The following is a 25,056-nucleotide window of genomic DNA, read 5'->3' on the forward strand; positions in this document are numbered from 1 at the left end:
AGAACACAAGCTAAACACGTACAGAGAAAACAAAAAAACGTCGTATAGTGAGTAAGCGCAGACTGTCTCCAGGGCGAGCATCCCTTTCATCGGCAGATTGCGCTTCTCTCACTAGTAATAGTAACGTTGGATGATCTTCGTTCATCGATTCAACAATGAAGAGCGTATATATTATCAGTAAGCTGCAATCAAGCAATCAACGCAATTTATTCGCCGTTAATCGGCTCAAACAGCTCACAACGAAGCGCCGCTGTGTGCATTTGTATACGCGCCGCCGACCGCCTCTCCACACTAACGCGGCGACGGTGCTGCCTCCTATAGGTCGATCTCGCGGCGAATAGGTTTCCCAAGGTTTCCCAAGCAACGCTTAGCGGCGCTGCTGCTCTTGACAGGCAGCGCCATCTCTGGCAGAAAAAGAGAAACTGGGGTTTAAGCAGCGAGCGTTTTCCCTTCTCTCCACCGCGTTGCCGCTCGCTTCTGTGCACGTGCAGAGCTCTCGCGGCGCCTCACAATGTACCGCCTGCAGTGCGGGTTCAAAAAGATCTCACAGCTGGACAAGCACTTCCGAAAAGCGAACTCGATAAAAGGAGAAAGGCTCGTCAATCACGTTAACGGTGAAGAGCAGACGATCGCGACGACAACGACGCCCGACTCAAAGCGAAATGCATTTCCCAAGTCGCGATTACACCGTGTAGGACGTATACCTCGAGGTAAGTCTCATTCTGACATGTTAAAGATGAATAATGGTCCACATGCACTCCGAAATGAAGCCGTACACGCCATGGATGTTCTGCGGTGTGGACTACGAATCATATGATTGTTGTTTTGATATGGCATGCTTAACAGTAGCAGCCGTGTACTTTCATGAACAAACGTTTGCGGCGTGCGAAAAAAAGAAATTACATGGCCATGGCCCTGTTTCCTGAGGTTAGAGTCAAGTCCTCCGTGCCGCTGGAGAATCAGCTAGCTGAGCTTTAACCACTGTGAAGCAAGATGAACTGCTCGCCTCGTTTTTTCGGCTCTCGTGTCATGCTTGCAGTAATAATAATATCTGGGGTTTAACGTCCCAAAACCACGATATGATTATGAGAGACGCCGTAGTAGAGGGCTCCGGAAATTTCGACCACCTGGGGTTCTTTAGCGTGCACCTAAATCTAAGTACACGGGCCTCAAACATTTTCGCCTCCATCGAAGATGCAGCCGCCGCGGCCGGGATTCGATCCCGCGACCTTCGGGTCAGCACTCGAGCACCATAACCACTAGACCGCCGTGGCGGGGCCCTTGCAGTCTCTTTTTATGATATCGACTTGACAGGCGTATAAAACCTGCTGCGCGAACGTGGCTACAAAATCGCACAAAGTCAGAAGGTGACAGAAGGTTACTTCAAGGTTGCAATTGCAAAGCATGTATTAAGTGCCAGTTGTATTTAGCGGCTTAAATATATATCACACTAATAAAGTGACAAAAACAAAGCAGACCTGCAGAACGATGTCAAAGCTTGCTGAAAATGCACGGACGTCCGTTCCGGCGTGATAAAGCAGCCTTCCCGACGCGTGAATTGCAGGCGCCGAACTTCTGACAATGTGCCGAGTTCAGTTGAATTCAACCAACCGCGCAACGCTAACGGTATAGCACGAGTGTGAACGTTCGACAACGACGGGTAGGTCTCACGAACACGGGGAATCAAAACACAAAGTTGTTTCACCTACAACCGTAACTGGACTTTCACAATGCGAGAAGACAGCGTGTAATCATTACTGTATAGTTGCTGCGTGCATGCGCCGCGTTACGTACCGATTCAGGTAGTCGAAACGAACGAAAGCGATGAACTCAGACAACCAAAATAGAAGGCGAGACAGCGCTGTCAGCTATCCACGCTTGCCGCCTTTATTTCTCGTGCGACACGACTGGGAAACAATAGTTTCACACGTAAATCCCGTGCCTTGGTGTTGTCTGCACTGTTGAGGCAGCCCAGGACTCAGGAATACCTCTGACCTCACGTCCACTTCCGTGAGGTTAAGCCACCCTAGTGACGTCGCTTCTGCCCAGTGTGTCCAGAGAACATCTACCACTTTGGTGTGTCGGAATGGAACGAAAACCGAAAACGAAAAAAAAAAAAACGATAGTTTTGACCGGAACGAAAACGTAACCGAAACTTTATGTATTATTTCGTTCCTCAGTGAAACCGAAATTTTTTCAATCGTTTTTCGGTTCACGAAATAACTTCGCAATTCGGAACAACTGCACTCATGAGCATATCTCAGGGTGCGGTATTAGCGCGTACCTCAGGCAGGAATTCCAAAGCAAAGATATGTCGATATTGTGTGAAAAACGAGAACAGTGCCAACCAGAGATGTTTATATTAACGCAAGTGGACTTTTGCGCGCATGTCAGGCAGGCCAAAGTGGAGAGGACATTGTCGGCGCTGAAGTTTGTTACAGCGAAAGCTGTTATGAGATCACAACAGCTGATTTTGGTAACGTGTTTGCGTACTTTTGCAGTTCTTAATGCATCTGATGACATCAGCTTTATGGGGCGTTCATTCTTAACTCGATAAAACTATCAAGATGCCTTTCCTACGTTGAGGAATCACAGGAATGGAATTGAACTGCCCGGCCATTCCCAGAGCGGGAATAGGCTAAATTTTTTCATTCCGAGGAATTGAAAGGAATGGAACTGCGACAAGTTCTAATTCCCCGCAGTGGAATTGGAATGGAATGGAGGCTCCCATTCCGCAACACTGCTTCCCACCCACTGCAAAGTGCTCAGCCATAATTCTTCATAATCATCAGCCACAGCACAAAGTGCACATAATGCCTTACAGATGTCTAGCGGGTACCACGATTCTCTGAAGAATGACGCAAAATGGCATAGTTGGAACTTTACTTCAGAAAAATTGCGATGATTTATGACGTAGTAGGTACCTTGCGTGTGGACTTGTATTAGTTGTCCCAAGAGACTCTACAGCGGGCTGTACAAAGTCCGCTCTTCGAGCTTTCGCTGTGACTGTGCTGCGTGTTCCGCGCAGGCCTGGCGATCTTTTTATCAGAACAGCGGTCTCGCACATCAGAGAGTGCACTCAATGACGTGCTGCTTTCGAGATCGTGCTCACTCCATTGACACAAAGCATTGAGCCCACTAAAAAAAATTGTATTTGTCTTTTGAGAAAATAAATACTATGACTTTGAAATTAATACAGGTTTGTGCTAGTTGGTAGGAATACGTGGTACACTTACTTCCGCTAATAACGTGTTTTACCTTCGTCCCACTTTCTTAAGTGGAGGGCAAGTAACTACATCACAAATCCAATGTTTTTTATGATTACCTTAACTTCAATTTTTCGCATACAAAAGAAAAAAAACCGTTACGAACCGTTACGGAGCATTTTATTTTCGTTCCGGAACAGAAACGGAACGGAGCTTTTTGCGGTGGAACGAAACTAAAACCGAAACGAAAAACATTTCGTTCCGACACCCTGCTTCTGCCATCGCGAAATGCGCAGCTTCGCAGCTGACGCCCCCCCCCCCCCCCCCCCCCCCCCGTTACCTGCACCGACAGAAGAACGCGTGCGCACGTGCGCTACCGGCCGCTACCGTGAAAGGGGCTGAGTCGGCCGCGCATAAGCTCCAGAGCTTCCGACAGAGCCGCAGCGCGGCCAGCACGGCGCTGTCTTCGCGCCGCAAACTTGAGCTTGGGTTCCCTATGAACAGGATCTAGCGAGTTGTTAACCTGGCTCTTACACCGCGTTCCCCGCTTACGCGCTCACCCCGCGAAAAATCGCGGCCGGGGGCGGCACGACGCGCTTTGCGTTTCCCTCTAGTCCGGCCGTGGTGTTCAATCACATTTTAACATGCCGCGGGATGGCGACCAAGTTCTGCGTCCAATATGCGACGCTCTTCTGGCTATCACACCTCGTTCTCTGATTGCACTTTCACCGTTAACTAATGCAGCTACCACAAGGTATTGTTTAATCATTTAACATGCACGTTAGTCGTCGGGATGGAGATGTGGCACCAATCATCAAAGTGGGTGCATCCACGTTAAACGGCGCTATAGCTGCCAGACGTCAATATACATTGTACAAACTCTCGTATATCAATGTACAGTAAACATTCAGTTACTTCTGTAAGGGCACGCTTATAGTTTCGTGTTATTCCGATTCCTATATGACGGAGGGTTCAACCATCTTTTTTTCGACCAAGCGAGAATGAGCTGTTGGAAAACGGGACCTGGCGAGTTGTCTGGGCGCAGCCCAGCAGGACGGTCGGCTTGTAATAATCGCTGCCCTCTACCAGACTCCTTCGCTCTTCCGCCAGCGTGCACTTGGATCGTCAAGGCTACCTATCGATCCCTAACTCACGGCATTGAACAGACACACGCACGTGCGCAGTACATCATCTTGGGTGGATGGGCGACCGCATGAATAACTCGTGGGGACCTCGTTATCGCCATGGTTGCTTAGTCACAAGGTTTTAGCTGCCATGGATCCTAGACATTTCTATGCCAGACAAGGCGACCATCAGCATAAAGAGAGAGCTGGCTACGGTGATCAAGTCGGCCAACGTAGATGTTGCCACCTCGTCCGCGCTCGATTTCTTGTCGTTTGTGTACCAAACAGGCGAGGCGCAGAATGATCTGTCGTAGTACCTGCTTGTTTGTACCAGTTGACTACCCGCTCTCGCAGACGAAGAACTTCGAGATATTGAACTAACTTTTCCTCGAGTACGACACGGCGGTACCCTGAAGTGTTTCGGTGGAACGGCTCTTTAACATTGGATATGGTTCAACCTTGGTTTCTTTGGATAATTTTTGTCTCCATATGATCTGCTGCCAGCGGTGTTCAGGTTTGTATAACATACGTAAATTAGGACAGACAACTTGTCTGTTAGTCTAAGAACTTCATTGTCTGTTAGTTCTAATTAATGTTGTGTCTAGCAAGGAAGAACGCGTCCTTAAAATTCCCCTTCTTTCGTATATATATATACACGTAGTTTGATGTGAGTTTTAAATTCATCATTATTTCGCTTCAGGATTATTCACCATATATTAATCTAAAGTATCAAATGTAACGTTCAAGTAACAACACGTTCCAATGTTCGAAGTGTAACTGGAAAGCGTTCCTTTCGCATTAAAGGAGCACTGACACAAAAATTTTGCACCGTGTTTTTTTTTTTTTTGTTGTTGCAATAGATAGCTTATGATCCACTTATCACGGCTGCAAACCTCGTTTGCGCGAGTGCGCGACGGTTATTTATTTAGAGACGTTTTTAGAGCGCCCAGTCGCAGTTTCGGTTTCAAAGAGCACCGAGCTAGGCAGCTACTTCCGGAGGACGGCTAACCGCAGCTGGCCAAGTGAACACGCAAAATTGTGACGTAGGCGGCGCGCGAACGTGGGTGCGGTGGGCGCCGAACCTAACAACTACACGCGCGCCCTCTCGAGGGGTCCAAGGAGCAGCGATAGCAGACGACGCGCCGCTCGCTCCCGTGCATATTGAGGGCGCCTGAAACCGAACTCGGTGCTCGCTTGAACCGCTAAATTATTAATATTTGTGGCTTAAGATACTCATCAGTTATCAAACTACAGGGACAATAACTTTAACGAGCACGGAGCACATTAAATACTGAAATAAAACGCGTGCGTTTCCGAAGCAGGTTCCGAGCGGGTTCCCCGCAGCAGCAGTCATGCAGGGCATTTATTTTTTTTTTCTTTGCATATTTTGACATTCAGCGCAACTTGAAGAACAGGTGGTGAATTAAAAGTGCTTGTTTTCTAGCTCGAATAAAATAGGCAGGTTGTCAGCGTACTGCTACTTTCGGAAACTTCATCAGGCACCTAGCGCTCTTTTAGTGCGTAGCGCAAAATACGCGCTATTATTGGTTTGACTGTGTTAGTGTTCGGAAGTCTTCCCACGGTTACACGGTATTTTTAACTAAGCTTATTTTGTTTATACTCTAAGAGGTTGACAGGAGAAGAGGGGATATTCCTCATGCATTCCTCTCTTTAGGAGAAGGGCTGATATTCCTCAAATTCAGTTGCACTGCATTTGAGGAATATCAGCAACTTGAGTACCTTTCAAAATCTAGGAAATATAGCATGCCCACTAGTGCCTCGCCCATTTTAGTGTTCAACTGTTTTTAACAACGTGCATTTATCCAAAGCCATCCCCCTTTTACCAACCCCGCTGCCTCCGTGTCCCGCAGATATAAAGGTACGTTGCAATGTTACCCAATGCCATTTCAAATAAATTTGGGGTATGTATACACGTACAGGCCCTAAAACTAGACTACAACAAGAAACGCTATGTTAGGTGGCTTTTTGTAGAGGTGCAAGAGAACAAAAGAGTACTTACTGAAAAACTGGGTTTTATTGCATGAATTCATAACAAATTTTTTCTTTGGTAGTTTTGTTGTGAGCACTGATCCCCCCTCATTCGCTTGCAGGGTGGCTTCCGTTCTTTCTGCCTTGGCAAATCAGCAAAGATGTTCGGTGCGGCATATATGGTTTCAGTCTTTTCCTCCCAGCATCTTGCAATATTATTTATTCGAACATGTCAAAAGCATTCTGGTTCTCTAGGGAAAACATCACGCGGAATGCTTCCACGAAGAAGTCTTAATCGATCTCGCATACAGCAGTGCGGCAAAACACGGCAAGGTGTGGCAAAAAACTAATCCCAAATGCTCATTTCCCTGTGAGCTTGTAGTGTTGAAGCCACCTCGGTGAGAAAAACAAAGGCAGCTTTATTGGGTTCCGAGCAATTTAATGTTAGAGATACGGGGTGTGACTCGATCCATTGACTACTGCGCAAAAATCTGCGGCATAAAGAATGCCGAAGCAATAATAGCGTTGCTGAGATAATGCTCATGAATATGCACGAACAAAAGTACGCCGGCCAGGCGAAAGGCTGCTTGAAGTTATAACCATTACAAAATCACTTACTTCGCATATCCGGGTGTTTTCTGTGGGCACAAATTTCTTGCGACTGATTTTCTTGGGCCTTCCTTCAGCATATATTTTTGTCACCGCGAGGAACGAAAAAAAAGAAAGCTTTTTTTTGTCCTCCGCGCGGGGAGGCAACCGAAGGCATAGAGACCCGACATACTAGCACGTCGCGCTTCAAACATTAAATTCAAACGCGGAATTCCTGCGTCCACTCAACTTCAGGTACATAAACGCTTCTAGTTTGCAACAACAATGCGACAGAGGCGCGTGAAGTACCTACTACTTGCTAAAATCGCCCCACTCCACCAGGGGCGGCGCCAGTGGAGGGTTTGGGGGGGCTCCAGCCCCCCAAAATTTCCGCCTGCCCCCCCTTTGCCCCCCCCCCAAGAGCAAGCATAGTCAAAATACAATGCATATGTTCCCAGCCTCCCTGCCCCCCTGAAGGAACCCACTTGTCGTGGGTGCCCCCCCCAGTAAAAATTGGCCGCGTATCTGCGTGCTTCGCTGCAAATGTCGTGTAAAGACGATAGAAGAGGCGCTGTGTGAGATATGGACGCCATCTGGCAATACGTCGGGAAACATGAGTGCTGTGTTGCGTGCTGGTAGTCCCGGCGCAGCAGCAGGCGAAGACCGGCGGTGACCAACGCGACCGGCGGGGACGCCAGCCAGCCCGAAAACGCGGTTTGGCGCGAAGCGCTGAAGCAGAGAAACGTCCGCACTCAACGAGTACTCTCCACACACTCTTTTATTTACACGTCGCCTGGGTAAAACAGGAACGCCAGAGCGGCGCCCACAACCGGCAGCCTGAAGGCCGCCCACAACGCCGCTTTTTCATTTTTTAAATATTTTTTTCACCTTCTTGGCCTTCTCAAAACTAAAGTTTTTCAACACCAACCATGGCATTCGTACAGTGCAACAGAACCGAAACCGAAACACAACAATGAGCTCGTGCGAAGGGCACGGAGGAAGGCAAATTTCAGCGCAGTCGCATTTTCAGCTTTGTTGAAACAGCGCTCACTAGACGACGACGAAGTAAAAGAAGGCACACGACAGGCAGCGCCTGTCCTGTGCCTTCTTTTACTTCGTCGTCGTCTAGTGAGCGCTGTTTCAACAAAGATGAACGCATACCAACTCGCTCAAGCTTCCATTCTTATGCATTTTCAGCGCAGCTTAAGAAACTAGGGTCCTTAAAATTACGTATGTATGCATTTTCTATTAAAGGAACACGCCACCTAATACTTACCTAGTGATGTTGCACCTCAGATATGCATGATATTTACTTTTTGATCGACAACGTTCACAAGTATGAACAGCCATACCAGTTCAAGACGGCTGGCCCTTGGGCAAGTGGTTCAACTTTGGCCGAGTGGCTGAATCGAGGGACGTGCCGACAAACAGAAAGACAGAAAGACAGACCAAAATTTCTGCGTTTAAGTTCCCCAAGAAAGACTATCGTCTTTAAAAAATCCTGGCGCCGCCCCTGCACTCCACGCTTGAAAACAGTGATGCGTACCTACCGCCGGCACAGCGCTGCTGCCGCTGGACCCTTTGGGCGGGGCGCGAAGGCGAAAAGGTCACGTGTCGCCAACCGACTTATCGCAGGGCGCGGCGGCTGGATCAAGACATTTCGCTACTTTTGAAAGATAGAGGGACTTTAGCCGAACCAGGTCAAGTGGCGCCAGCTATGGAGGATTAGAAACAACTAACAAACGCGTAATCTATGTCCTCCGGGCATTCGGAAGCGCCCATCTCGACTCGCTAATATGGCTCTCAAAAACGGCGCCGAATCGGGACGAATAGATTGCTGTCGAAGCTTAAGGACATGAATCTAAAGCAAATGGAAGCATCAGTTCGGAACTTACACGTTACAGAGCGCACGGCGGCCACTTGATAGATTCGAAGTGGACGACAACCGCTTTTGGCAGTGCTGCCATGTTTTTCGGAGGCGCGAATGCCTCGCCGGCGAAGCTTGCCGTGCAAGTTGGACAGCTATCGCGCGTGCGGCGACGGCCGACGTTCTGCGGCACCGCGCCGTTGCGGCAGGCTTGCCGCTAGCGTGAGCGGGCCATAACATCTGCCAACGGGCACGACGAGCGAACAGCGAAAGAGAACACAACTAACACACGCAAAGCCGCAGGCACGGAGGAAGAAATGGCAGGTAGCACGGCACAAGCGCAAGAGCACAGTTGTGCCCTTGCGCTTGTAACACAAAAGACGCTATTTGCCGTCTAAAAGACGTCTTGAACGGCTACCAAAAAGGGCTAATAGACGTCTTGGGCAAGACATTCTCGTAGCCGTAGACGTCTTTTCGACGTCCCGCTAGTTGACGTCTTTAGAAGACGTTTTGAAAAGACCAAGATAAGACGTTTTATAGACGTTCTTGTTTTTTCGCCGTTTTCAAAATTTTGGACTTTAGAAATATAAAATAAACTAATATAACTGTCTTTGCAGCATGTTTGGTCGGCAGCCTGACGGCTACCATAAGAAGATAGAGATTGAAGGGACCGAAATAGCTCCCGCAAGAGCACTTTCCTGTTTTTCTCCCACTTCCTATGTCAGTCGTCGAGCAAGTGACCAAACAATCAAGCAAGATCACTAACATACGTACATACCTGTTCACCCACGCATGTCCTCACTGTTGCATATATAAATTTTCGACGCTGAGTTTACTCGCGTTTATTGCGGACCGAATCAAGTTGTTGCGGTCGCTCATATATGCCGCGTGAATTATTGGCTACTTCAGCACACCATACATATCCCATTTTCATATAAACGACATCGGTTTATAATAAATTTGAACACGTACGCAGGGGATCAACACGTATACAGTACTACATAAATGACGTTTATCGGATGGCGCGCAAATAAATAATCGCGCTTCTCAGCAACAATAAATTATCCCATGATGCTGTCAAATTGGCTTTATTAATTAATAAAGCACAACCAAATGTGGCACAAAACACGTCGGAAGGTGACCGCACAAGGTGAAGCTGAGTGGCACGGCAGCAACGTAAATAAAATTCTGCATGAATGCTCCAAGTCTTGTCGAAGAAACTGCACTGGCTTCCGCGTTAGCTGGCGTGGTCTCAGGCCCAATATCTTGCACAAACACCTGTGAAGAAAAGCTGCATACAGAGAAAGCAAGTAAGCTACGCAGGATTTACAACAAATAACAGATCATCAAGTCACTCTAAAGAAACATTTCCAGTTACAGATATGATAAAATGCTGTAATGTATTAAGAAACGACAATCAATTATAACCGCACCTACAGGCGAGGCGCCTACGGTAGAAGCTTTGCACTTTGTCAGCGACAGGCCGGCATAGTTGTAAGCATGCTTGCTTAAACTAAGTCGGTCTGTGACTAGCGTGCGAGCGTGGAGCCACGAGCTGTAGCGCGCAAAACATAATTACTCAAAATAGGGCGAGTCAGTCTGGCTTACGATTCGCACCGGCGCGTATACTATAGTTCGCGTTCGACCACGTGGTTCAACCTAGCAAAGAACTGTTCACATTTAATCACAATTCTAAAACCTTTCAGTAAAAGTGACGAAAAGTCAGGTGCACTTACCGAAAAAAGCACTCTATCCGAACGTGCACACGTTCTTAGCTGTTTGTCTGGCTGCAACGAAGGTGGTGAGCAGAACAATCGCTTCTTGAAACGAACGTACCGACGAACGTACCGTCGCAAAAAGCACAGTAAAGCTTGTTTCACCAAACACTGATGGAAAATATGCGACAGACAGTATGATCACCGTTACTTGATGCCAAACAGCCCGTAATCCGTTCATCCGTTCACAAACAAAAGCTGACAACGCTACACAAAACGCAAATGACCGCCGGCCGTCGCCTAGCTCTGCTGCCGATCGAGCCGCCGCGAACTGGCGGCTGGCGCGAACTAGTGGAGGAAGAGGGGAAAGGGGGAGGAAGGAACAAGTATTCTGATCTGAAACAAACCTCACCCTTCACCGAGCTGAGCACATCGTCACCATTTAACAGAAAAGACACAACGGTTCTCACAAAATGATCCCGCCTATTGCTCAATATTTAGTGAACATTCCTGCTAATAAATGTATCTGCCGTCGATATTGAGTCAAGGTGGAGCGCCGAGTGAAAAGATGTTCTTGAATGCAGGGGTAAACATGCGCGCATCGACAACACCCGCTATAGCATCCGACTGCGTAGCATCACATGCTTGCCTGGCTTGCCTCTGTTGTCGTTCGCTGTTGCGCGAGCGTTGCGCGGCCTTAGCCGCCTTGGCTTGAAAAGAATATACTTACCAAACTGCTGATAGAAACCCGCGTTGCGAAGCGAAACCAATTATTAAAGACGATAGTCTTTCTTGGGGAACTTAAACGCAGAAATTTTGGTCTGTCTTTCTGTCTTTCTGTTTGTCGGCACGTCCCTCGATTCAGCCACTCGGCCAAAGTTGAACCACTTGCCCAAGGGCCAGCCGTCTTGAACTGGTATGGCTGTTCATACTTGTGAACGTTGTCGATCAAAAAGTAAATATCATGCATATCTGAGGTGCAACATCACTAGGTAAGTATTAGGTGGCGTGTTCCTTTAATAGAAAATGCATACATACGTAATTTTAAGGACCCTAGTTTCTTAAGCTGCGCTGAAAATGCATAAGAATGTAAGCTTGAGCGAGTTGGTATGCGTTCATCTTTGTTGAAACAGCGCTCACTAGACGACGACGAAGTAAAAGAAGGCACAGGACAGGCGCTGCCTGTCCTGTGCCTTCTTTACTTCGTCGTCGTCTAGTGAGCGCTGTTTCAACAAAGCTGAAAATGCGACTGCGCTGAAATTTGCCTTCCTCCGTGCCCTTCGCACGAGCTCATTGTTGTGTTTCGGTTTCGGTTCTGTATTGCACTTTACGAATGCCATGGGTTGGTGTTGAAAAACTTTAGTTTTGAGAAGGCCAAGAAGGTGAAAAAAATATTTAAAAAATGAAAAAGCGGCGTTGTGGGCGGCCTTCAGGCTGCCGGTTGTGGGCGCCGCTCTGGCGTTCCTGTTTTACCCAGGCGACGTGTAAATAAAAGAGTGTGTGGAGAGTACTCGTTGAGTGCGGACGTTTCTCTGCTTCAGCGCTTCGCGCCAAACCGCGTTTTCGGGCTGGCTGGCGTCCCCGCCGGTCGCGTTGGTCACCGCCGGTCTTCGCCTGCTGCTGCGCCGGGACTACCAGCACGCAACACAGCACTCATGTTTCCCGACGTATTGCCAGATGGCGTCCATATCTCACACAGCGCCTCTTCTATCGTCTTTACACGACATTTGCAGCGAAGCACGCAGATACGCGGCCAATTTTTTTTTGAGGGCTTTGTTTTCTGCGTCTCTTCTTTCACTAAAGCGACAGTCACCGCTCTTTAAACATGCCGTTTTGGCGTCTTTGCGCTCGTGGGCAAAACATTTGAAGAATCATTTAGATAGTCGTTGCGCGCGCACTTCCCCCACCCACGATGCACGAAACCTCTATAAAACGTTTTATAGAGGTTTATGGAGGTTTTAAACGTTTTAAAGACGTTTTATAGAGGTTTTGTGTTTCATGGGCAGAATGTCTAAAAATGTCTCAAAGTAGACGTTGTGGAACTTCTTTAGCAGAATACACTCTGGCTATGTCGTAGCTGTTGAAAACGGTAATAAACGGTACGCAGGCATATTTGAGAGGCAAGTGCTTTATTTTGCAAAAATGTCTATTCTTGATCTTCTCGTAAAGCAAGATGTTTATAGCCGTCCGTAGCCGTTTCGAGACGTCTTTAGAGGTTTTGTGTTACATGGGAACCAGCCACCAGCCAACACAAACGCGTGACGCAGGTTTGTTTACACATCCGCCGCGTTGAAGTCGGCGTCGCGAAGCGCTCGCATCTCGCTCAGTCGCGCGGCATGCACCTTAAAATTGATTTTAAATATGTTCTAGGCAATATTGGCCCTTGATATTTCGTAGACGTTGTGTACGGCTCCACATACATCTATTTCACTCATTATCTCGCCTTCGAAATTTTGGTCAGTGCTCCTTTAACCGGGGAACTTGTAACGGGAACTCGTTCCAAGATTGAGAAGGAAGGACTAAGCAAAAAGGTTTTTGGTTTTAAGTCAACGCTTAGTCCTTCTCTGTCCTGTTGTTCGAGCTGTTTCTCGTTTTCTATGGGCATGTGCCAGCCGGCCCAAATAACACTGATTTGAGTTGCAGGCCTATACTCGTATGTAACAGCAGGGGCGTAGCGAAAAATTTTTTGAAGTGACCGACAACTGATTTTTCTCGACACAGTTTCTTACGGCGCGACAGGAAGCTCACCCTTCGTAGCGTTTGCATATGCAGTGGTTTATCCGAAAAGCACGTAGTTATTTTATAAGCAGTATTTTTCGATCTGAAAGGCTCCAAACACGCATGGAGGCTTGCTCCAGCAACGCTGAGAATTGATAGCGATGCCGCTAGCCCTTGTGAAAGCTGTCGTTCTGCTTTCGCAGTAGTTACCGTAACTATGCTTAACCACCTTTATTTTGAGCTTTCCAACCATTTTTGAAAATAGCAAGCTGTTACAATGAGGTGTGTGGCTTTATACAAATTCCCGGTATTTGTACAGCGTGTGTGCGCCTGCGCCCAAGGTTGTCTGCGCCTGTTTCATGGATGGCTTGTCCCGGCGTCGTTACTCTCTCGATACACGAGCCAAGCCAAGTAATCCGAAAACGTAACTGTACATATGCACGGCCGCACGAGTAGCAGCGCGCGTCATTTCTGAGACGAAGTGTAGGTAGCAAAACTATGTCGCTCCAAAATCTTAGTGACCTAGAAACTGCGTGCACGGTTGCATGAGCACGCTGAAAAGTTGCTCAAGACGCGCTGACGTGCATGGGATCATTATGTCACGCGAAGGCAGCGCCACTTTAATGCATACTACTAACGCAGGCCTGTATGTACATTATATGGAGAAATACCTTTTAATATAAAGAAACGAACAATATTTCAATACTAACAAAAAAAAATCGTCGACCGCGTACAGCAATCAACGGTCACGTAGCTGTCTTCATCGGATCATTCATGTTTTTGCCGCCAGAGGTGCCACAGGTCATTTTTTCGCGACTTTCAATCAAGAAATAAAATATAAATCCATCTCTCACGAAAAAAAACAGGGTTGGTTTGAGTCAGTGCGACGGACAATCTTACATCAGTGGAGTCAACTCATTTCATATTCTGGACAATTGGTCGGTCCCTTTAAGGGTGGTACGACACCCCTTTATATATGTTCGCGCGTGTATGCAAAATGCAACTTGCAACATACGTAAAAATGTAATGTGTGTAAAAATTGCAGGGAGGGGGGTTAACCCTCCCAACCACCAGCTGGCCTACGCCACTGGGTAACAGCACAATACAGAAATAGAGGCTTGCAACAAAAGAGATAGCCATGGCAAAGATGCTGGACTGTTACAGATGTAATAGAAACTGATTAGGACAAACAATTGAGCTTCTTGCGTATTTGCCTTTTTGAGTCCATAACAATCTGTAACGTCCTTTCGATTAGATAGCTATCCCATGACATGGACCATGCTTTCTGACAGAGGCGGCATTTCATAATTCACTGAAAGAAAAAAAAAAAGGTTTGCTGCCTTGTGCAGCCCTCCTAGATATCAGGCTTCTCGTCTTCCCCAAATTGAGGAAGATACCAGTGTCGCTGTGACTCACACGAACTGAGCGAAACTTAGAACTGCTACTGGAACGCTTTGCCATTTGTAACCAGAAGCGTAGCCAGAAATTTTTTCCGGGGGGGGGGGGGGAGGGGGGGGGGTTCAACCATCCTTTTGTATGTTCGTGCGTGTGTTTGTATGTGTGCGTGTATATATGCACATGCAAAATCGAAAATTTTGGGGGGGGGCGGTTTCAACCCCTCCAACACCCCCCCCCCCCCCCCCCGCCCACCCCCCCCCCCCCCCCCCCCCCCCCCCTGGCTAAGCCCATGTTTGTGACTGTAAGTCTGTAACCAGCTGCATTGTTCTATAGTTGTTACATGGTCCCGCTTGAGCCTTCCGTTTGGACTCCGCACATCTTTTACGGTTGCATGCAGTGTCGAAACAGCCGTGTATTCTATAGTTCAATCACCTGCGGACGCAGGGGGTCTCCGAGTCCGAGGTCCGCGAGCTTGCGTCATCGCACCGGGATCCACTGCGCATGTACAGCGGTGGGGTGAGCATCTGCAGACTGCGCTTTGCTTTCCTAAAAATGGAAGGCAAGAACGTCATCCTGCTGCGCAGGCCGGACGCCAAGTGCGCTGTTGGATTCGCCAACACCGGTACGCGCCCCGAATGCACAGATGTGTCGCATGGCAAGGGAAGAGGCACGGACAGTAAAGAGTCCGTCCGAGTTCATATCTAGTCCCTATATGGTTCAATGGCATGGCATCGACCATCTTAACGAACGAAGAAGGGCGATCAAAAGCTTTGTGGTGTGGCCGCGACTTTCCGTTCTAGAGAAACACAATTGTTCCAACCCATAGCACGTGCACCGCTGATGGCCCATCGCTACTGCGCGAGTAGGGCGGTACTCAAAGGTTCCTAATTAATTTTTGTGGGCCTCAGAAGGAATTTTTAGGAATATAAATTTGCAAGTTTCTTTATGCATATAGCTTAATCCTTATCGATGGTAAGTATTTACGCATGGTACATTCCAACAGAATATAATGCAGCCTTGCGTACGGGGTGGGGGTCACTGCTGTTTCCCGTAACTGCTTCCAGAATTTGCCGTTGATCCTGACGTGCAATTTCAGCATTTCGCACACGCTGTTCCGGGGCCAGATAACCCCTTCGAGGCGTCACGTCGATGCATTTTGTCAGAGTTCTTCGATTACAGGAGAATTGTGAATCACCACGGACGGCCGAAGGTATTCTCATAATTTGATAGTGATCAAACAGTGATCCCAATTGCTTTGGGATCACTGTTTTTACACTGATTGTTCCGCTTCCAACCAAGAAGAGATTTGAGTGATTTGGATTGGTGTAGCACTTGAAATCAACTGACTCTTCTTAGCCGAGTGAAGAACCACACTTATTATTAGGGGTGGAGTGCCTGAAATATCCGCCGTGGGTCGTCCCGTATATTGCACAATTTCCGGGATTGGCCTACGCTTACCTCTTTATTGTTGATGCACAAACACTGCATTACTTTTAAATGGGGGCGGAGAGCTTGAAGCCTGCTTCACCTCCGCCGTGTGCAAAAATTATCATCATCACGAACCGGCACTCGCTCTAGCTCTTCGTCCTCTTCTTCGCTCCCAGAACACGTGTGCCGATTTGTCCGGTGTGGCACGCGATAAGTCTGATGAGCGAGAGAACGAGTACGTACAAAGAGAGAGAGAAATAAAGGAAAGAAAGACAGAATAGACAGGCACAAAAGAGAGGAAGCGAGAAACAAATAGAGGGAGAGAAAGAAAGGTGGAAAGAGCGAAACAAAGATAATGAAATTAAGAGAAACAAGGCCGCCCTTCTTTCAGGCTTCGCTCCACTGTTGAGAAGCTGCCTTCATTTTTTTTTTTTTTTGCTCACAATTTTTGTTGATGCACGCACGGGATAAATACATGCAACCCTGCGCTGTCATTATATGCCTCTGCGTGCGGCTTTTCTAAAGGAACACTCAAATGAAACAATGAATCAGTTTAGACAGATAAGTTATTGTTTCAGATTCAGAACTGTGTTGGCCACCATAGGATAATTATTTAATCAAAAGAGGAAATGGTCAAAGTTAATTTTTTGAATTTCGCGCCGAAACTGCAGCTAAACGTCAGCGTGATGTCATGAATTCTGAAGTGTTTTTGCGCATTTGGACCACATTAGTCCAATGAAATTTTCTGAAAATTGCTACGTTAGGAATTTGGGGCCCCAGGACACGACGAAAGCAATTTTTAACCGATAAACGAACACGTTGGCCTTTCCCGTAGAGTTTCTTACTATAATACCTAGAGGGGAATCTGGCGCTAGTGTCTATGCGGGCTCCTGAGCGGCGCTTGAGCCACTACGGTCCCTAGAATATTCTAGGGACCGTAGAGCCACCATAAGTACAGGCTTCGGATCTGCTTCGGACGGCGTTCGTTCTTGAAATTCGCGACGCTTGTTTGCCGAGTGTAAAAGGAGTTTTCCAATTCAATGTTGCTTCATTCTTTTGTACGTAAAACTATTGCAAAAGGTTTGCGTGACCGTAAGATTGAAGGGAAACTAGGACAAATTCAACCACCAGGGTATGCATTGCTCTGCACTTGCGTTCCAGATTTGCCATCATGATATAACGAATTATTTTTTTACAACACCTAAAACAAACAGGCTTGTTTTCCATCGAAAGTACGCATTATCTGTTTATGGAAATAACAGTACTGTATTGAGTGAGAAACACTCAACGTATCGTCTGCTGCGATGCCAGGTGCGTCTTTCCAAGTGGTCTGCCTCCAACACATGGCTTGTTCGCGCTTCCAGGAACTGGACGATTTTGAAACGGACACACACAGGGTGAAGCGTGTACTAACAACTGTTTATTTTCGTGCCACACACTTCCTTATGTATGACACCGGGAAAAAGAAAAGAAAGCAAGCCAAACGAAAAAAACACACGTTGTGCAAAGTGAAAGCGTCACCGTCCACGTCAACCACATGCACGGTATCCTATCTAAGTTGACATGCCTGTTTTCAAGAAATCTATTTCTTTTTCAGATAGGACGATAGAAGGTGCGTTAACGCAACCTTCACTTGTGTGAATAAAACAGGACTCTATTATTTCTCTTTGATCGGCTGCTCGCTTCAACACCTCTGTGCACGAACTGAGATGGCTCACACTTGCACGCAGCGCAGTGGGTGGCCAGGTTACCGGGGTGTGTTATCAGTGCGTAGCTTTGTTCTTTAAGCCGAACGTTAAGACAACGGCCATGCAGTCTGGCCGGTGTAAAGAGGGATGCCATACACAACACCATCAGTGCAGTCCACATACTTGTTCTTATGTTTGACTGTGCAAATGTTTCCCTTCCCTTCACTTTGTGGTGCGTTAACTTTTTTGCACAGTCCCTTAATTTCAGCGGTGCCGAAAAAACAACATCGACGTCGTGTTTAGCCGCAATTTTCTTAATTCTAGTGAGAAGTGATGAACATAAGGGATGACCACAAGCTTACGCCTTTGTCCACTCGGGTTTGATCAAGAAGGCGCCTTCTTGCTGGAAGTAACGTTACGCAGTTCCTTCTCGGCTACCGAGCAAATCAGCTTGTCAGGGTACCTGGCCTGCATAAGCCTAGCAACTTGTCTGGAGATGCTATCTTGAACAGCGTGCCTACACGACTTTTTTATGGCTTGCTGAATGCATTGCAAGGCCACACCTCTTCTGACAAGTTTCGAGTGGCCCGAGTCACACCTAAGCAGCTCCTTCTCTCCCCTCGGAAAATATTTCCAAGAGGTGTGATGCTTGCTCAAACTAATTTCAATGTCTAGGAATTTGATAACACCTTCAACTGGTTTTTTTCTAAAGTGAATTCTAACCCTTGGAACTGGCCCTCAAACAGAGTTAAAACCCTTTCCAGTCTGCTATGATCATACACACATCAGGGACACAGAGAAGAAAATCATCGACATACCTCGGAGAGCGGAGCCCGTTAATCAGCATGTCGCTGCGCCGCTGACGCTGCATATCAGCATGTCGACAATGTCGCTCCGTCGGTGCTCCCCCCCCCCCCCCCCCCGAAAGCTTTTCGTACTGTCGTGCACCGCCGAAAAAAACAGCCACCTGCGCCTGAAGTCTTCCTGGATTTTTTCTAGAATAGCTTTCCATGGTCGAAAGAGATCTCGGAGGGCACGCTGAGCCTCTCCCACGCTGAGCCGTGCTACCACGAATGAGTAACTGTTGTTGACTAGCCGGAAGCTCGGGACGGTATTGCGAAAACAATACTGAAAAAGAAAAAAAAAGGAAAAATTTTTTTTTATTTAGCGTGATTAGAACCGAAGTCGCATAGAACAACGCATCATCCGAACGCAAGGGCTGTCTAACCGCCGCAGACATGAACAAAAAGTTACGACTCCGTCAGAGCAGTAACGTTGACGTTGACGCATAACCTGAAAAAAAAAGGAATAAAACCGGAAGGAATCGAACCGACGACCTGCAGCCCTCTCCACGGAGAGTGGAGTGATAGGGCTCTACGGTAGTGCCCGTGGCCCGTGGTGCCGCCACAAAAGTGATGAGACCTGTCATAGTCGCGGTGCTCTTACTGAAGTGATTGGAACAGTTTTTATTGTTTTTGTGTACTCCTGGGCGCGAGATGACTGCGTCCAAGCTCGCTACGGTTCCCTCCCCACAGGGTAGGATATCGCCACGCTGCAAGATGCACGTTCATTCTTGCGTATTCGTTTCATCGACTCGGCCACAACTTGCTGTTTTCCCAAGCCCACGGCCGCACCGGCACGCACTTGCAACTTAAAAGCCACCAGACGACCCTGTCCACACCCGCGCGTCTTCGGCGCGTTCGCATTTGAATTGCCGAGAACGATACGGAACACACCTCGATATATCCCGTCGGAAAGCCTCGTCTCGGATCGGAAGACAGCTACAGAGAGCGCACCATAGTACGAGTATGTACAGCACCGTGGAGAGTTCGCATGTCTAACGATGTTTGTATTGCAAAAGCAGACATTGGTGGGACGAAAGGGATGTGTTTGTTTTAAAGGAGCTTATTTGAGCTCTCGAAGTCTGTTTGTATGATTGAGGCGAAAGAAGTCCCGAATCAGAGTCATGTGTATTTTAGTTTGGGACTTACTGATACATACTGTCCAACTACATAGCCCGCAGGGTTGGAACACATTAATTGTGTTGACCTGCACTACGTTTGGCATCAGTCCATATGTCCTTTCTATGCACAGACACGTAAAGTGCGTGGAACCAATGGACTTACGTATGTGTAGGGACAGATAACGAATGATTAGTTAGAACAACGGAAGTGAATGCCAAGGGACGGAAAACGCAGCCAAGGGTGGCTGTTGGGTGCTATATAAAATTTAAGAAATTTGCAGGCATAGAATAGAATCTGCTCGCACATGGCAGTGGCCTTCGGAAATCACTGGAAAGGTCTTCATCCCACGTTGGACGTAAAAGAAGGCTGATGGTCATGATTTATGAATAAACGCTGCTTATGCTGCAGCACATAGCACTTGTTTTCCTGTGGTGTGGGCGGCAGTGCGTATTTCCCCTGGATAGGTGTATTCACGGTATAGCATCCTCTACTGCAGTGAAAACCACCTTTACAGGGGGTTGCATGCGGTTCACAGGGTGTTATCGTGCACAGATATGCGTTTGTTTTGATTGCATCATTTTAACCCTTTGCAAGTGGCAGAGGGATTGTAAATTTTCATGTCTGTTTAAGTTTATACATCGTGCGGCGAGGGGGGGGGGGGTCTTTTACTCTCTTACCAGCGTACCCAAACAACATTTTATCATTGGCAAAATGTCGGCCTGATGTCGCTGGCCAACTGCACTGTCGTTGGCCCAACCTTGGCAACCAATGTAGGGCCGGTCTTGGGGATTGACATTGGCCTCATGTGGGCCTGCGTCGGCACCGATGTAGGCCCGTCCACCGTGGCGACGATGCTGAGTGCATGCCGCTCGCGGGTTGACCAAGGCCCGACATCACTAAGCGTCGATTTACCGACGGCCGTGGGGTCGGTTGCGGATGTTTCTCGCTAGTATTGCTCTGCTTTTTAAAGACGATAGTCTTTCTTGGGGAATTTAAACGCAGAAATTTTGGTCTGTCTTTCTGTTTGTCGGCACGTCCCTCGATTCAGCCACTCGGCCAAAGTTGAACCACTTGCCCAAGGGCCAGCCATCGTGAACGGCTCTCCTTAGTTTTTCCTTCCTCCATGGCTACGACCCTTCCGCTCCCTTTGGCTCCCACGCATTTGCGAAGCGCGCGCTGCACGTGAAACGCCCCTGGTTCCGCGATGTCATCCCGGTAGAAAGGGGGGAACTACTAATGGCCATCCAAACACGAAGGGGTCGGCTCCAGCAGTGGAATTCTACCGATTCCCAAACAGATGGCACGAAAAAAGCAGACGACAGGCATGAATGCAAAGCTCACGCTTGAGTGGGCACGACCACGACAACTACGAAAAAAGAAAAAAAAAAGCATTAGCCGTTGTTGCACGTCCATTGGTTTTTTTCGGCAGTTACAGTGAATAGTTGTTACTGAGTGTGCAGGTACAGCCCGTACAACATGGTGCACTTTCGATAGTGAGCAAGATAAAATTCTTTCTCGTAAGACAGGGCGTGCAAACACGGACACAAGAAAGAAGTCAGGACACCACAAACGCCGTTTGTGGTGTGCTGACTTCTTTCTTGTGTCCGTGTTTGCACGCCCTGTCTCTTTAGAATGAATACTTACCAACTAGCTCAGCTCTCTGTTATTATAAAATGCCTTGACAGCAATTGGCTCTTCCCCCGCAGATTGCACACAAAAAAAGTTTTTCTGAAAGCTGGGCGCTCGTCATTTCCCTATTAATAATGCTATGTCACGTTCATAGTACGCATGCTGTTAGTGAACTCGGAGTACCTGCTATGAGAACGGCGATAATGCAAGGAAGGACACACGAGATAGATGTCAATTTTTGTTGCGTGAAAAAAAGAAGCCCGAAATAGACCATTTATTTTTGGAGTGTTGCGTACCGCACGATAACTCGAATGGTTGCTGGTAAATTAAGGTATCCGAACTAATAGCAGTCACAGCGCCAGGGCTGCTTAACCTAAAGCACGAGAAGCGGCCTTACGCACGCATCGAGTAACAAACATAGAGAGTGTGTAGTACACACAGCAAACCAAATAAAACAGAGATATAATAATGAACGTACAGAACATTGTGCTAACTTCACGTCGTAAAGAGAGTCGTCCTTCACTTGCGAAATGCACTTCGCTCTGACGAGGACGGCGTCGTCTGCTATCACTTGCTCCGCATCTGCTACATGGCTGAGCAGACGCTGACCTTTCACCAAATTGCTGCCACGCGGACAGAAGCGTGCACATCCTAACCGCGCGCGACGCGAAATTCTCAAAATACGTGCAGAACGCGTGCAGCGTGCGAGCAAAGCAACGCGTTTTCAAGGCAACTTGAAGGGGACAGGGCAGGGGTCAACACTCGAGTAACCAGTTTCTCCCCACATTGAGTGACAGCGCCAGGCACCGAAGCGCCTCCCACGGCGTGGGTCTCCCCTATGCCGCACGACAAACTTGGCATCCATGCGATCGAAAAGTTATCAATAGAAAACGCACGCGAAAGCGTGCTGGATGTTTGCTGACAGCTCCGAGTAGACACGGCTGCCGCAACGAATGTGCTTTTTACCGGTAACATAATTACAGAACTCGCGCAGTCACCTCCCTATTCATGTCAAAGAAATGTGCCCGTTCAGCATCGGCACGCACGTAGCGCTCGCACAAACAGCATCGCCCTTGACGACCTGCTCGGTCCCGAAAAGGTGGTCGACCAACCGTCCTCCTCTAATGAGATTCCCACCGTGAAAACGTTTTTTCCATCTCTGGGATCTTTCTAAACCTTCAGAGGAAGCGACACGTGAAGCTGCACGTGCACGGCGAGCAGAGAACAACGCGTGCAGGGTGCGGGAACGTGCTCAGACAGCGCAGTCAAAAGGCAGGCGCGGGGAGGGAAGCGACCGGTTTTTGCTAGAAATGCGGCCAAACGCGTGTGACGCAGCGCCCCCTGACCGACTGCCAGTCATAACAACGTCCTCGCTCGAAAGAGCTACGATTTCGCGGGAAGGGAAATCACGCACGCCACGGAGCTTGCTTCCCTCCCCAGCGCGGTGACAAAGAAAAAAAAAACCGCGAGAGGTCCCAGGTCCGGCGCTCTGCTGGCACGCCCCGCCACCCTCGGCACACTCCGTTCCTCCTTTCAGGACTTGTCATTCTTTCTGGGAGAGGGATGTGATGCATGTCGCGCGTGCTCTCTCTCCAAAGCAAGACCCCATCTCACCACTTTTTTTTTTTTTCGGGAGAACGCACGTGTTGTTTATATTATTTCTGTCTGGTGAAAAAAAAAATGCGCGCGAAATTTCCACTGAAGCACATGCCTGAACACTCTAGCGCAGCGCTAATGCGTCCAAGAAGCGAATCGAATTTGAATTGAACCGTTTTCGTTAACACAAAATATCGTTGGCACCCTAACATTAAAACAAATTAACATGAAAACCATAAACTGAGCATCAAGTACAAATATTAAAACTCTTCAGAGTGTGCGGACTATCGAATTCTGGCTCTGCAAGCGACTTTTACGCTAATTTTGTGTTTATTTGGACATAGATGATATTTTGAAATGTTCGTATTAACGCATATGGGCTATTCCCGAAGACCGAATCAAGTATGACGATGTTCGATTCTATATTCCAAATGTTTCCATTATACCTGATGTCCTCCCTCTGTCATGCGGCTCGATCAGATCAATCATATATTTATATTCATGACCGTGCTAAAGCGGTGGACAGTTCGGTGGACAGTTCAAAATCATCGATATTTTAATAGAGATTAGCGCGCTATAGTATCAGGATCAAAATTAAATTTCTGCTCGGTACTCACATTTATTCCCATTTATTGATGTTGTTCAACCAAATGCTTTGCGTCTAATGCATGCAAAGGCGGACGTTTTCTTGAGCTTCGAGCTGAAACCGTAAACGCTCGGTACACTTCAAAAGCACTCATGTCATACCACCGTACATTGAGCATATAAGTGCTTCATCATAACAGGTCATCATAAGGCTTGAAAGGTGCTCATGACAATGCGGCGGAGGATTCTCAGCGGCCCGATCGCTAAAGGTTCTGTAGTTTCTTGCGAAACAGGTGAAAAATTTCGACATTTAAATTCCGCATCCTAACCAAATCCGCAATTGTACCTTTTCTTATTCACATACTTAATGTGCACATCAGAGTTATTCGGCTGAATTCGGGAAAACTGAGGCAGAGCAAACATATAACTTTAGTGCTGAGGTTATTGATTGGAGCAGAACTGCAAATGCGACGTCATTCTTAGACAAATGGACGTGTAATAAGCTACAAGAACGCCAGATTTTAAGATCATTTCGCAATTCAGCTTTTCATATATAGGCCTCCAACGCTCAAGTTTGCGCAGCGCCGTCCGCCGCCCCAGCGGAGAGAGGAGAAAGCTCCGGTAGCTCGGACGGGGTCGCTCTTGCTTGGTTTTTCCCATTGCGCGCGCGGGAGAACATGCTCCGCGGGGCTTTTATCTCGCATTTTTCACGCTATGGGTGCCGTTCCTTCGTCGTACTCAAAAGCAGGCATGCAGTCCCTGCTGCATTGTGAACTGTCACAAACGTTTAAAAATGACGAAGAGCCGAAAACTTCCTGTCATGTTCTCCTGTTTCCAAAGCAAGCAGTGCGAGGAGCAGAGGCGTCAATAGTGGGTTATGGCAGTTCGCCGCGATGCCTTCGCGGTCTTGTCACCTTGAAAGCAATTTTGTCGTACACAGTATTACGACCTGTTACGGGGAGAAACGCGATGATCGTTGCTCATTTGAAGGGATAGTGCGTTTGTGGAACCGAAGTTACAACAAAAAGACAGCCGCTGTACGTTTCGAGATTGCGCGCTGGCTTTCCGAGTCAACCATTTGTAATGTGACAGCAGCGGAGCATGTGGGGCTTATTACACCACAGTTTAAGTAAACGTACCGTGAGTACTAAGTGTTTATTTCAGCTTGATTGCGGTACATTTCCCGTCGGCGGCTCCCTGTAAACAGAATTAAGCTGCATGTTTGCATTGAGCGTTTATATTGGCCTTGCATGCGACACGCCGTGATTGCTTAGCAGGCTGAACTGTTGCACTGCTAAGATCGTGGTCATGGGTTCGATTCACGCATACGGCAGCTGTATTTCGATGGGAGCGAAATGCAGTAACACCGGCGTACTTAGATTTACGTACACGTTAAAGAACCCCAGGTGGCCGAAATTAATCCGGAATTAATCCACACGGCGTGCCTCGTAATAATGTCATGCGTTCGGCACGTAATAAAAAGCCTGGCATTGGGCGTGAGCCGCGGGCAATATACAGTTGCCGCTTTGGAAACGAGCTGAAAAAGAACGAAGGTGGCAAC

General features: G+C 47.8%; 1 protein-coding gene across 1 annotated transcript in view; it reads left to right on the top strand.

Moving 5' to 3' along the window:
* The window catches only part of LOC119386295 (uncharacterized), a 44,550-nt gene that overhangs the window by 2,835 nt on the left and 16,659 nt on the right, over positions 1-25,056 (top strand). The window contains exon 2 of the mRNA XM_037653621.2: positions 15,050-15,227. Coding sequence (XP_037509549.2) covers positions 15,050-15,227 — 178 coding nt within the window. The remainder of the gene's footprint in view (positions 1-15,049; positions 15,228-25,056) is intronic.

The sequence above is a fragment of the Rhipicephalus sanguineus genome, chromosome 3, assembly GCF_013339695.2.
Source record: "Rhipicephalus sanguineus isolate Rsan-2018 chromosome 3, BIME_Rsan_1.4, whole genome shotgun sequence".
Lineage (NCBI taxonomy): Eukaryota > Metazoa > Arthropoda > Arachnida > Ixodida > Ixodidae > Rhipicephalus > Rhipicephalus sanguineus.